The sequence below is a fragment of the Colias croceus genome, chromosome 21, assembly GCF_905220415.1.
Source record: "Colias croceus chromosome 21, ilColCroc2.1".
In the NCBI taxonomy this organism is placed as follows: Eukaryota; Metazoa; Arthropoda; class Insecta; order Lepidoptera; family Pieridae; genus Colias; species Colias croceus.
Genome location: NC_059557.1, coordinates 6,148,300 through 6,163,472, shown reverse-complemented (window position 1 = coordinate 6,163,472; position 15,173 = coordinate 6,148,300). Strand labels below are relative to the sequence as shown.

Below are 15,173 nucleotides of genomic sequence, written 5' to 3'. Positions count from 1 at the left end.
TACATAAAATAATACATATAAAATTATACATACACATACTAAAATAAAATAAATATAATCAATAAAACAATGAATGGCTTCAGAAGGCAGTAAAGCAAGGAGAAGAAAAAAAAAAACAAAAAGGAATAGTAACAGAAAATTGAAGAAGCTACTGTTGGGATAGATAATAGTCTTTGAGTAGCTTTTTAAAGGAGGGGAGTGATTGTGCACGTCTAATACTTTCAGGTAACGCATTCCACAGCTGAATAGCGCGCACTGTGTAGGAGTTGTTGAAAAAGTTAGAACTACGAATAGGATTACTTAATAATAACAGATTAGTAGATCGAAGAGAGATAGAATGATTAGAACTTAAATAATTGAATTTATCTTTTAAGTACGGCGGAGTCTTAGGGCTAAATAGTATACAGTATAAGAGATGAAGCACGTGAGTATCCCGGCGATAACGAATAGGGAGCCAGTTTAACCTTTTCCTGTACTCTGAAACATGGTCAAACTTGCGTAAACCGTAAATGAATCTTATGCAGAAATTTTGAAGCTTCTCAAGGGTGTCCAGTTGATATTCATGAATATCAGGATAGCAGGAGTCAGAAAAATCGAGGAGAGGAAGGAGAAGAGATTGAGCCAACGTAATTTTGGTAGAGATCGGAAGAAAGTTCCGTAAGCGCCGTAACGAAAATGCAGAATAAAATACCCTTTTCTGCACTTGTTTGATTTGCTCGTCCCAGGAAAAAGTTTGATCGAGCGTCAAACCTAAATTTTTAACCTGAGTGCAGTAAGGGACAAGTACATCATCAACGATAACATTAGGTAAATTGGTCCAGTCAATTTTTGAGACTAATTGCCTGCTTCCGAATATAATAGCTTTAGTTTTTGTTGGATTAACTGTTAAACCATAGTTCTTGCACCACTTGACAATAGCTGCAAGTTCACCATTCACTTGTAAAATCGCTTCAGGTAGTTCGAGGAGTGAGGCATGCTTATACAACTGGAAATCGTCCGCATACATGTGGTAGGGTGATACAATATTAGTGGAAATTGAGTTAATAAAAATGGAAAAAAGGAGGGGAGATAACACGCCACCCTGAGGAACGCCAGCAGAAACATTGCACCAGGTTGAAGAAAGCTCCTCAATCAGCACACGCTGTCGACGTCCCTCCAAGTAACTATGTACCCAGTCTACGGCCGAGGCAGATAAATTAAGAGAGCGTAGTACAGCCAACAATACATCGTGATCGACACTATTGAAAGCGTTGCTCAGATCCAGCAATGTGAGTATTGTAAGCTTCCTGTTGTCGAAACCTCGGCGAATATCGTCTGTAATTTTAATCAGTGCAGTAGTAGTGCTGTGGCCTGGTCGAAAACCTGACTGGAAAGGATTAAGGAGTTTGTGATGATTAAGGAAAATACTAAGTTGCTCCTGTACCAACCGTTCAAGGACCTTGGATAAAAATGGCAGGATAGCAATCGGTCGGAAATCGGATGATATAGAAGGATTCGGTTTTTTGGGAAGAGGGACAATGTGAGCATTTTTCCAATCTCTCGGAAACTTTCCTGTCGATATAGAAAAATTCAGGATGTGGGTGATAATGGGTAAAATAATGGAAAGGATAGGGATGATCATGCTTCGACCAATACAGTCACTACCAACTGCCTTCGAGGCGATTGACAAGACGCTGCTCTTAACACTGTCTTCGGTGAACCGACGGAATACAAAGGGAGGAGAACTGGGAAGAGGTAAGGTATTAAGATAATTTAGTGTTCTATGTTTTAAGTTTGGAAGGAAATTTGAAGAAGGATTAGAAAAGTGAGAATTAAGGTCGTTGACATTAACTGAACTAGGATAAGAATCGGGAGGGGATTTGCCAATTCCGAGGGATTTGAGGAATTTCCACATTTTTGACGGATCACCATTGTCAACGGATTTAGCAATGTGCTGTCTCTGAGCATCCCTACACAACGTATTGCAGCGATTTCGAATTATATTAAACTTTTCCCGATTTATATCCGTGTTAGACGACTTTAATTTAGCCTTTGCTCGAGCCTTCTTTCGTAAAAGTGTTTTTAGGTTATCGGACATCCAAGGAGCTGGCAAGTGCTTAAGCTTAACGGGACGCAATGGTGCATGTGAATCGTAAAGTTGCAGAATTAAAGAATTAAAAAGGGACACTTTGTCATCGATGGTTTCAGCAGACCGAATAACTGACCAGTCCATGTTATTAGCGTCTTCGGAAAGTCGATCAACATTTATTTTAGCAAAATTGCGTGACATGACAATCTTTGGTTTATACTTAGGGGGTTTTAACCTGTAAGAAAGGAAAAGGAGGTCGTGATAGGAAAACATGTCAGCCGGACACTGGCCATGCTCGGTGACATGCTCTGGTGAGGAAACAATGACAAGATCAAGGAGAGATGGAGTACAGTTGGGAGAGGAATGAGTAGCCTGTAAAGGAAGGACTTTGAAATTATAGGAATCAAGAATAGATAAAAGTTTTTTACTACGATGGTCACCCTTGAGTAAGCAAGTGTTAAAATCTCCCATAAATATAACATGTTTATAAAGTGGCGAGAAGGATTCAAGAATATGATCAAAGGATGGGAAATAATTGACAGTGAGGTTGGGGGAGTAAAAAACACCGAGAAGGATTTTAGTATTCGAGGAAGTAATTTCAATAAGAAGATGTTCGGCCGCATCACCAGGTGGCGGCTGAGGGGAAGAACTAATAATGGAGTAAGGGATATGTGTACGCAAATATATAGCTACCCCTCCACCGACTCTGTCGACGCGATCATTTCTTATCAAATTAAATCCTGGAAGACTATAGGAAGAAGAAGGAAGACAGGGTTTTAGCCAGGATTCGGAAACTAAAATTGCATGAACTGGGTTGGAGTCAAAAGTAGCAAGGAGATCAGGATAATGAGCCGGAATACTCTGTGCATTTATATGTACGATATTTAAGTTATGAACATTAGAGAAGAGGTTAGAAATACAAGGGGAGGGAGAACAAGCTAAACTATGGAAACTGTCGTCTTCAGAGCATTCATTATATTTTGAAGTAAGTGAAATAAAACTTTCGTTATCTGAACTAAAATTAAGAGCCATTATCTATGTAAAAATAATACAATAATAATATTATAGAATAAATAAATTACAAATAATAAAATATAACCAAAATAAAAAACGATATAAAAAAAAAAAATCTATCAAACATAACCTTTGCCACCAGTTACAACTTATTAAAAATATTGATTATAACTAAAACAAAACTAAACATTAATCGTTAACCGTCTGTGATATTTCAAAAATGCTAGTATCCATGCCACTCAAAATTATATAAAAATTGAAAGTTGACAAATGTCAAATTTGTGCTGACACTTGACAGCTCATATTGCTCTGAGCTTGACAGTAAAGGGTATTTATCAAAAACAAAATAAATTAAAGTTAAAAAATAGCGGGCAACGTTTAAAATGAATTAGGGTATTAAAATATAAAGCTAGCATAGCAGTAATAAAACCAAGAAACTAGAAAAGACGGTACGAGAAAGAAAAAGTAATTATTATAGTCAAAGTAACTAATATATTAAATAAATACTAATTTGGAAAAAAAAGGAAAAATCTGAAGTAAAATCAATTGTAGTTAAGAAACACTGAGTTCTTACTTGACTTTGCCGCACCTCTTGGGTCTTACGTTTGAAATCTGCTTAGAGTTATGTGGTACGTTTGTGGAAGTAGTGGCCACACCAGGAGCACCCGCAGCAGTAGAAGGAATGTTGTCAAGCTCAGACATCATTGTGACTTTGTGTCTTGTTCCATCCGAGGCTTGAACAATTATATACCCATCCTTAGTCCAGCAATTGGTTACTCCAAAGCGAGCTCTAGCAGAAATAAAAACATCATGTCTTTCTTTTATAAGGAATTCAGAGAGTGTATAACCACTGCCCTTAAGAGAGGTCTTGGAAAACCAGATAGTATCTCTTAAAGAAACATCTATAAACTTAACGATGATGGGCCTGGGCTTATCCGACTTCGCTGCACCCAGACGATGACACCGGGAGATTGCTTCCTGTTGAAATTGTGGAATTTTCATATGATCCATTACCACTTTGGTTACCAGGTTGGCGGGAATTTCCTTTGGTGCTTCGGGTATTCCATGTATAAGTAACATTTTTCTCCGACTTCTCATCTCCCATTTAATATATTGTTGTGAGAGGAACTCAATTTGTGATTGCAACGTATGGAGAGAGGCTACAACAAAGGAGCGGAAGGTGTTGAATTCGGCTGCTAATTTTGAAGTGGGGCTGGTAGAAGCAGGTTGAGAATTATTAGCGTTATTAACATTCTGCAAGTCACGCTGAAATTCAGCCATTTTAGCATTGAACAGAGCGGCCATGTCTGTCATGGATTGTTTAACAGATTCCATTGTGTGGTGCCAAAAGTGAAACAAAAGTTCTCGTGTGTAGTTGTTGGATTTTTATAAATGGAGATTAACTGGTGGGTGAAGGCTCAAAATTAACACATACAGGTAAATTAAAACTAAGTATTTGTATGAAAAATTGAATATTAAATACTAGAGATCACAAAAAAACGTGTGTCTACTTTTTGCTCCTACCCTCAAAAAAAAAAAAAAGCGTTCAATGTTCATAGTTCATTTTGTTTATTTTGTAATTGTATGGTTGTGAAATAAAGATATTTTTAAGCTATTGCATAGCTTCTATCGCGGGCCTTGAGCGCGGAGACCGAATCGAGAAATTCCGTAACGAAAAAACCTCACGCTCCCCACTCCGACGGGCGGAGGTGTGGCTTGAAGGCATAGCATGCAATAGCTTTACGACGGCAGTCCCCGAGTGCCACACGTCTTTTATTATTTATTTTTATTTAAACATATTTTAACCAATACGTTAAGAATGCTCATCAATATATTTCTTTATCCCATACTCACATTTACTATACATATCCAACAAAAAGAATATGTAAATTGTTACATCCGGTCTCGAGTGAGATGCCAAAGAAACGACTTGCTAGAAGGCGTTGTTATCCACCTCAACTAAAAAGCATTCTCGTGTTTTTGATTTTCACCTTACTTATTTTTTGTCAATTTGTAAACAAATGTAACTTCCAAGAAAATCTGTCGCAATATTTGGAGTTTGAGAACAGCGGATAATGCTACTATGATAAACATCTCTCCTCTTAACTAATTTTCTCCGTACTGGTTGTCTGGAAGAAATCGCTAATTAGTGATAAGACCGCCATTTGTTCAAATTTATAAGTTGCATAGTTAAGTTATAGAGCAATCTACACTTATTATAAAGAGGAAAGATTTGATTGTATGTTTGAACTGAATAGGCTCAGAAACTGCTGGACCGATTTAAAAAATATTTTACCATCAGAATCCTATATTATTCTTGATGAACATAGGCAATATTATATGATGTCTTTATTCCGGGTCAACCAGAACGGAGCCGGGACGAGCGGCTAGTTAAGTATAAATAATGAATGCTAGTATGAGAGAGATTTTGCGAAATGCGAATATGGTAAATTTCGAGAAGTTTCGATCAATCATCGCAGCATTTGGAAAAGCGTGTAATATTACAATACCGGCGACATTGATAAAGGATACGACGGTTTTCTTTGAATTTTCACTATTGTTGTCTGGTAGTCTTGAGAGGTTTTCGCTTTTTTGCGGGATTAAATATTGTAGAGTGTTGTTGCAAAGCATTTGTGATTGAGATAAGATTAATATATAAATTGCAAGGCTTTCTGCGAGATTTTCTCCTGTTTCTGTGTTCACGTATGACGACGACGATGTTCTTGGTCAAAGCTTAAAGGGACCTTTTAAATAATATCGTGAAAATAGTACCCTTAGTCCTTTTTAATACATTACACAATTATACAAAAACTCTAATGGCTGAAAAAATTATCCTTTTCCTCAATATATAACATTAATTGAGGAAAACACGTAATTCTCTGCACAGAAAGAAAAGCTTTTGTTGTCAAGTCGTAACTTGAATTACACATGAAAACGAGACCCAAATACTGCTTGTACCTTAGCTCAGACATCATATTTTACTAACATCTAAAGAATGTTTATAATGGAGATAACTTGACCTATTCTCTTAGATACCTTAATATTTACAACCATTAGGATGCTTATCCACCAGAGATGTGCTATGCAGCTTTGCAACGAACATTTTTAATGACTATGCTATGAAACTATAATATGACCGTTTCCACTGATACCAAGCTATGTAGCGGTGCGATTAAGATGTGCTATGAAGATGCGCAGCTCGAGATATGCGATGTATCGATAGTAAGTACTACTACAAATACACTACTCCTGACAGCATCCATAGCACGCATCCATAGCACACAGAACGCATCCTTCGATATAAAAACGTATTTTAGCTAGATCCGTTTTCACTAGTGCTATTCGCATAAACGAATATAATCGATCAAACGTATACACAGCAACGTTGCATAGCACATCTGATGGAAAAGCACCCTACTAACTATGGCTTTATGTATTTGTGTTGTACTAACACGCCGGTTTCAAATTAGTATGCGTCGTTGTGAGCTAAGTTAGTTACTCAATTTAAACCAGACTGTGTGTGGAATCTTTGTTATATAAATTCACTCCGAACCTTTTCTAGATAGATAAAATTTTTGATGAAAAAATAGCAATAACATTTTTCTGCCAGTCATACAATGATAAAACTGATATATTGTATTCAAAATATTTCTAAACGAAATAAATGAAATAAATAAAACGATATATTTTGTCGCATAATTGATTTGTGTTTCGAAATTTTAACAATGTATGTCCAAATACTATAAAAAAAGGTGAATATTGTACAGGGTTACTTGTAAAACACCAGCAACCTCGCAGGACAAGATAGCTAACATCATAAGTAACAACATTTGTTCTACGACTTTTGGCATAACGCAATAAATTATTTTTAAATGATTTTTTAAGCTTTTATTGTACTCTCCTAACATTTGTAAGTCTATATGTTTTCTATTCATCGAAAGGACGACGTGACGCCCCCTTCCCCCTCTCGTTCGCTTCTTGTTTACGTATTTTTTGTGATGCGCGTAGAGTTTATAATATTCAGATGGAAAATGAAATGAATATTTATTTTTGTATGAAAATAAAATCTCACAAATTATCAAAAGTCGTAGAACAAATGTTGTTACTTATGATGTTAGCTATCTTGTCCTGCGAGGTTGCTGGTGTTTTACAAGTAACCCTGTATATTGATTAGATATATTATGTTATTCTCAAACATTTATATAAACTGTAGTCACAGATTTAGTCGTAGGTATTTTATAAATTTTTATTCCAATATAATTTTAATAGGTTCTAAGAAAATATTGTTTACCATCTGTTTACTACTTAATCATAAACAAAGGCCAAACTTTTAGAAAAAGTTAACGATATTTAGATACATATTTTGAAAAACAAAATCTTTTCATATTTTTACTTTTTTGTGCTAATTTAAATGAAAAAATGTTAATACAAGTAACAAATGAGGATCAGTTTTATCAGCTACATGTTCGTTCAATGAAATAATTAAATTAATAATGGATAATGGACCAATTAGTTGTTAATTGCGAATGTAGAATAACGAGCAGACAGAACCACACGCTTTATTGAAATTCTCGTGTAAATTTCGCTTCGAATAAATGTAATTGTGTAACATTGCATTTAGATCAAACGAGCAAATGCTCATTCTAACCTCACTATGTCGAATTATTAGTGTTAACAGGCGTAGAGCATTCTTTCGTTGTTCTTAGTGCGTTCGAAAAGATTCTATAGAATGTTCTAATACAGAACAACACTGAATACGAGTTTTCGTTTACACTAAAAGATCAGAAAGAATGCTCTTGCTTTAGCTCAAGGTCTATGTTCGTTTGATGTAAATGCACTGTAATAGACAGGATACATTTTGAATAAAAACTGTGTTATACCTAAATCTTTAATTTTAAAAGATATCATAATATTATATAAGGAAGAAACCTTTTCTAAAATCGTCCTACGAATTTGAATACAATTCACCATGTATATTATACATTATTCATAGATATTTTTTGGATTCGCTACTATGAAATTAATAACCCAACATACGGCCAAAGAAATGGAGAATGGTTACAATATTTTCATTACGTATCAAATCAAACGTTCAACATCGAGAATTTTGAATGCTTACCCATTCTGTTTACCTTTAAAACTCGCAAATTAGATACACGGAAAACTTTACAAAACTAACAATATCAAATTGTACCGTAGCTTGTACCGTGACCTACTTCTGTAAGAGTAAACATTGAATCTCAAAAGACTTGGATAGCTTACTGAGACCTTCGCCAAGGCTGAAACATTGAAAGCCCGAGAATTCAATGTAACTTCTTGTTCATACCGAATTTTAATCTTTAATGTATGGAAATTGTAACTCCTTGATCTATGAAAGAGGTTATATTAAACGCGGAAGACAAGGAAAACTCGTTTTCTTTTATGGATGGTCCTTTATGTCGTAAAATTATCTAAATGAAGAATTTAAACTTGTAATGACCATGATTAGCTTCCGGCTTATAACTCTAGCTACCTACTCAATGTTTGGGCAGAATTAAAAATAATCTATATGAAACAATTCATAGTTTGAACGATTTATAATCATCAAAAACATAAGTCAATTATCTCTTATATTCAATACCATATCAATGATATATAACATAGTATAAAATATAATCTAAATACGCAATATGAAAACCAGTCCATGCACGTAGTTAAATAAAAATAACATTAGCTTTGGCTACGCGTTACCTTTATGCAGATTGGAAAGATACACTGGAATTAGATTTGTTAGACCACTGTTATGTAAGGCACATATTCTAATGCCAAATGTTCATTCTATTGAAGAGGAAAAATGTAATAAGCAAACATTGCTTTTATTGTTGATATGGATTTAAATTACAGTCTCCTACTTAGTTAATATGTTTAGGCAGATAAATAAATAAATAAATATTATAGGACATTATTACACAAATCGACCTAGTCCCACAGTAAGCTCAATTAAGGCTTGTGTTGTGGGTACTAGGCGACGATAAATATAATATTTAATAAATACATATATAGATAATAACACCCAGACCCAAGAACAAATAATTGAGTTCATCACACAAATATTTGCCCTGACCGGGGATCGAACCCGGGACCGTCGTCTCAGTAGGCAGTTACTTTACCACTGCGCCAACCGCGTCGTCGATAAAAAGAACAAATAGAAAAAATATCAGTAGTTTGTAAATAGTGAAGAAGATTTTAAAATAAATGCTATTTAAATTCATAAAATACAGTTGTGGCTAACAAGGTACTACAAATCCATAGCACAAAAGCATAAAGCGATAAGAGCTAACAAGACACAGTATATCTAAGTATTTAGTATACTTCATACATTATATGAATTATACTAAATACTTAATAAAAAAAACATTAAATACAAATACAAAACATATTGTATTTGTATTTAATGTTTTTTTATACATTGTACTATGTACTCGTAAATCTCTTACTCTAAGAGATTAATTCGTGTTCTGTTTTGTTGGCAGGAATATTAAAATGTTACCGTAAAGATCCTTTATTACAACATAAACTTGCTATTTCGGCTTTTTTCTTGATGGCCGCTGAAAATTTTCCTTATGTTAGGTAATGTTATCTTTATGATTATGATAATTTGGATTGTGAAACATTTTATACATTCTTAGTTCACAATTTTGTTGGCTTAGAGCTCGACTGATATAATACTGATACTGACATTAATGTTTTGAAACAATATCTACTTACTTAATTTTTCTTTTATTTGAATTTTCAACAACAAAAAATAAAAGTTTTCTTTTAAATCTCTAGTCGCTTTTTAACGATTGCCAGTTGCAATATGAACATACTCTAACTCAGGCCCCGGAACCACAGACACAATAGAAAATCTATTTATTGTGTCTGGGACCGATCGGGCCGCTTGGGACTCAATGGGTTAACTAAAAAATAACAAGTTCATAAGTATAAAAAGTTCTCATATAATAAATGTCTCACACTTATTAGTTTTCTCGTAGATTAATATCCCATTTATTTCAGAGTAAAACTTATTTTCTCTAGAACCATACAGTTATTACAAGTCCCAAGACGATCTTTCAAATGAATACTTTGTTACAGATCCCTACGTGAAGATCTGCCTGATTTGTCAAGGGAAGCGTATCAAGAAAAAGAAGACTACCGTCAAAAAGAACACTTTGAATCCGGTTTACAATGAAGCGCTAGTTTTCGATCTACCCGCAGAAAATGTTTATGACGTCACATTACTCGTCAAGGTCATCGATTATGATTTGTAAGTATTTATTTCACACTAAACTACTACTAATTCATTTGTTAACATGTTTGTAGTAGGTTTCTGTATAAGGATGTTTTTTTCGTATATTTTTTACATTTTTAAAGACTTGCGTCATCTTTGTGTACCCTTGTTACATTAAAAACTTTTTTTCCTGGTTCGTTAAAGTCCGTAAGGATTAAAAATAAGTTAAAGAAAAGTTAATCTATTTGTGAATCATTAGCTGACTTTCCGATTTTGTTTAGAGTTTAAATCAGTACAATTTTCCGGAAACTTGCAAGTAAGTTTTTTCTCATTAAATGCTGTTTGTTTTTGTATCTTCTGGTTCAATTACAACACTATTTTATTTCTTTAATATAAATTTCAATTCAATATATTAGACATCAGAATTAAAACCACAATTTCAACAAAATACATTCATTTTCAATATTGCTCTAATCCGTAATAATTCTCAATTCCTGAAATCAGATAAAGCACTAAGAAGCAATTAGACGCGTTTCAAAACAATTCATATATATTAATTAAACAGCTATTACGCGAACAGTTTACTCAGCAAATATTGTTAATTGGATTATTATGCTTCAGCGTTGCACGTGTTTGTTTTCATATTCACTATATTGTTTGGTTTTTGATGCATTTACTAAAGGTACTACAAACTGTGTTTCGGTTTCACAAAGGGTTCATTGGAATTATTTTATTCGGATTGTTGTGTTGGTTTTATTGAAATTTTACATTGTGTTATGTTGCAATGAAATTTATGTAAAATACAATAAATTGTATATTAAAAATGTTCTTCTGTAGTTAAAAAAAACACGCAAATTTTTTTTGGTTTCAATTCAGGATAAAAATATATATTCATGAAATTATTGTAGCGTCATCGATCCGTGTTGTCGGTTACATACAAGCGTACAAAAAACAAATATACTAACTTACAAACTTATTACAAGTGAAGCTTATAAAAGCGTAAAGTAATCAATTTTCCAATATTCATTCACGATAAATTGGCGTTTGAAAAGTAATTTAGTAACAAGTTTCTACACATCCTTACTTAAGTAACTTTCATACCGTAGATATTAACTTCATAAAAAGTTATGATTCCGAGAGACTTTCCTATTTAGATATAGAGTAAAATGTTATAAGTATTAAATTTTATGTTATCTACTTCGTGACTTGTTTTCAATTTTTGTATCTAGAAAATAGAAATACGGTCAGTTGTTATTTTGTTATTTGTGTTATATTGATCGGCTTACATTCTTTTCAGCTTAAACATAGTGTCCCACTTGTGGTGTACTATGCTCATTGGAACTTATAGTTTTTCATTCGCTAATTACAAAAAAAGCTAAACTATAAGTTTTTACTGAATATTTTGCCTGTATTCCGACAAAAACCTCCTGCAAATTCTTCCACGATTGTCTTTGAAGTGCTGTTCTTCTACAAGTCTCCTACAATTTCCTGTTAATCATCCTCCCATCAATGTCTCTGCTTATGAAGGGTTAATCAAATGAAGACATAATTGCTTTCGATTACCAGAATCGGTCAAAACGAGCTTATCGGTTGCACCGCAATCGGCTCGAACATGATCGGCATAGGCCGCGAGCACTGGCTGGAGATGCTCGACAACGCGCGCAAGCCGGTCGCGCAGTGGTACCCGCTCACCAAGAGCCCGCCCGCGCCCGCCGCGCCGCGCGACCCAACCTTCGGCTGCCTCAGCGGCAGGTATATACACACACTGACACTTATATTAAACACACGGATACTGACACTACACATATAGATTCTGACACTGCAAACACATTGTCACTGACAGTTGACACTATACACATTGATATTGTTGCTACAAACACACGGATACTGACACTACACATATAGATTTTTTTTTTTTTATGCTATAGGATAGCAACCGAGCAGACGCGTCGCCTGGTGTTAAGCGATACACGCCGCCCATAAGCATCCACTCCACTGGGAAGTGGATGTGTTGCTATCCTCAAAGGGATTTGGAAGGATTTAGGGAGAAGGGGCGAGGATGGGAGGGAATGAGGATAGGGAAGGAGAGGATGGGTAGGGGATGGGAAGGGATGTGGGCCTCCGGACCCTTCACTCACCGTACGGAACGCGACAGTAAACTGTCACTATGGCGCCGATATTCTGTGAGGGTGTGGTACCTTCCCCGGTGCGAGCGTGGCCCAGTTCGTGCCGAAGCATGCTCGACTCCCACTGCAAACACATTGTCACTGACAGTTGACACTATACACATTGATATTGTTGCTACAAACACACGGATACTGACACTACACATATAGATTCTGACACTGCAAACACATTGTCACTGACAGTTGACACTATACACATTGATATTGTTGCTACAAACACACGGATACTGACACTACACATATAGATTCTGACACTGCAAACACATTGTCACTGACAGTTGACACTATACACATTGATATTGTTGCTACAAACACACGGATACTGACACTACACATATAGATTCTGACACTGCAAACACATTGTCACTGACAGTTGACACTATACGCATTGATATTGTTGCTACAAACACACGGATACTGACACTACACATATAGATTCTGACACTGCAAACACATTTTCACTGACAGTTGACACTATACACATTGATATTGTTGCTACAAACACACGAGTACTGACACTGCAAATACATTGATACTGACATTGCAAACATATTTTTACTGACACTATACACACTGATACACTGCAAACGCACGGATACAGCCACTAAACATACTGATACACACCCACTCATACTGACACTACACATACTGAGTATAGTGACAGTAACACTTTCACTGATACTGTGATACAATACAACAACAATACAACTTTATTATAATATATACCGAAGAACTACTTCGGCCGAGCTACATCCACATTAACAGAGCGGCTTCCCGCAGCAATTGCTTTGCGTATTTACGAATACAATTTTAGTAACATATCTTTTTTTTTATACTGCATTTGAATGCTATAAAAAAATTCAAAGCAAATTCAAGTTTACAATTTTAAATTTATTTATAAATCAATTAGTTAACATCCTTTAAAATTACAGATGAAGAGATCAAGCAAGAAAAATATTGGGAGAAATCTGAAATTTCAAGGAATTGAGGACATCAGGTAATCTCGAGATGCCAAAGATTTATAAGTAGACGATAGAAACGGTTGTATGTCCATTTACTGTAGAGATACAAGATAAGTGATATTCAGTAGAAGTGTATATTTTAGAGCGTTGATGTAGAAAATGAATTTATCCCTTAGATTTCTTGTTTGTGTACCCGTATATTTTGGTGTATGTAGCCGTGTTAGATAATCATTGTCATCGTCATTTCTATTCTATCGGTTTATGTGGAATAACTCTTTTTTGAAAATACTAACTTCAATATAAAAAATGTACTTTGTATTGTTCTTTGATGGTGGCATTCAATACCATTAAAAAAATAAAGATGAAACTATAACAAAATAAATATGAAAATTCTATAACCTACACTTTTTCGTTTAACAATGTATTTTATATAAAAACACAAGTATAACAACTTCTGAGTTATTCCAATTTTCGAACCTGTTCCTTGACGTGACATATCTTTCATCCTCTCTATATCTTTGTAACTCTTTACAAACGCACACTTCAATTCAAGACTTGTCATGTACATATATCTTTAAATAGATGGTAAAGTTGTTGTCTATTACTTAATATAGAAATAGAGTTAAAATATATTAATCATATCAAGCGTTTATAAATCTCATGATAATATTGTGTAGCAAAAATTATCTTTTCCATTATTTCCGCACAATTTTGTCTGGTAGAAACCGCTGATCGGCGAAGACCTTCATATCTATAGAATACGCTGTTGAAACGGTGAATGTTTGACATTCTTTACGTCTGACAATAAGTAGATGGATTTTTGCAAATTAAATACTTAAATAAAAAAAGTAATTTTTGTTACGTTAGCTGCGCCGTTGTAAACGACATTAAATGCAAATAAAGCTTTAATATAATATTATTGTACTTATATGTATTTACTATTTACTATATGATACTCAATTGATATTGTAAGTTAATGTGTAAATCTATCTGTATTCTATACTGTAATAATATTGTCTTTAAATTTATAATATATACTTCACACTACGTCATTACACTTAGAGTGCAGAGGCCACCTTAATGGCATTCCGCATTCTCTACCAGCCAATCTGTTGCAGAGTAGGTAACAACTATGTCATTCGTTGTTCTAACCTTATAATGATAAGCATACAAACAAAATTCAATAATATTGTCTTTTATGACATTTTTCAATCATAATAACAACTTCAAGTTAAGAGTTGGTTTTCGTTTAATATATTTCGTAGCTTTCATTTACTAGTTCCAATAAAAAGAATACGAAAAAATCGTAATTATACAGCTTAAAAAAGAGTTTAATCTACTATTTTCCGAATTTCAATGTATGTTGTAGATGCAAACAAAAATGAGAAAAAAAAAACAATACCTACGTGCATTTTAGATGTGTTTCAATTTTATTAACCCTATGTAGTGATATCCATGTTTAATAATATGATTACGAGTGTTGACTATTGATCTCACGAAGAGTGGTTAAAAATATAAAAAAAACATCTTTTACTTGAAGTGTATAAATATTAAATATAAATTAATATATCTATTGATAAATTATATTATTATTAGAATAAGAAGGTAGTTGTCAAAGTAGTTTTTATATATCCCTATATTTTAAAGCATTTCATATATATATTTCATTACACTTAGTAAGTGTTCAGAGGTCA

General features: G+C 34.2%; 1 protein-coding gene across 1 annotated transcript in view; it reads left to right on the top strand.

The window, feature by feature from the left end:
* The window catches only part of LOC123701197 (synaptotagmin-10-like), an 89,733-nt gene extending 74,977 nt beyond the window's left edge, over positions 1-14,756 (top strand). Inside the window, exons 9-11 of the mRNA XM_045648595.1 lie at positions 10,196-10,367; positions 11,898-12,083; positions 13,450-14,756. Coding sequence (XP_045504551.1) covers positions 10,196-10,367; positions 11,898-12,083; positions 13,450-13,453 — 362 coding nt within the window. The 3' untranslated portion in view covers positions 13,454-14,756. The remainder of the gene's footprint in view (positions 1-10,195; positions 10,368-11,897; positions 12,084-13,449) is intronic.
* Positions 14,757-15,173: the final 417 nt, after the last annotated feature.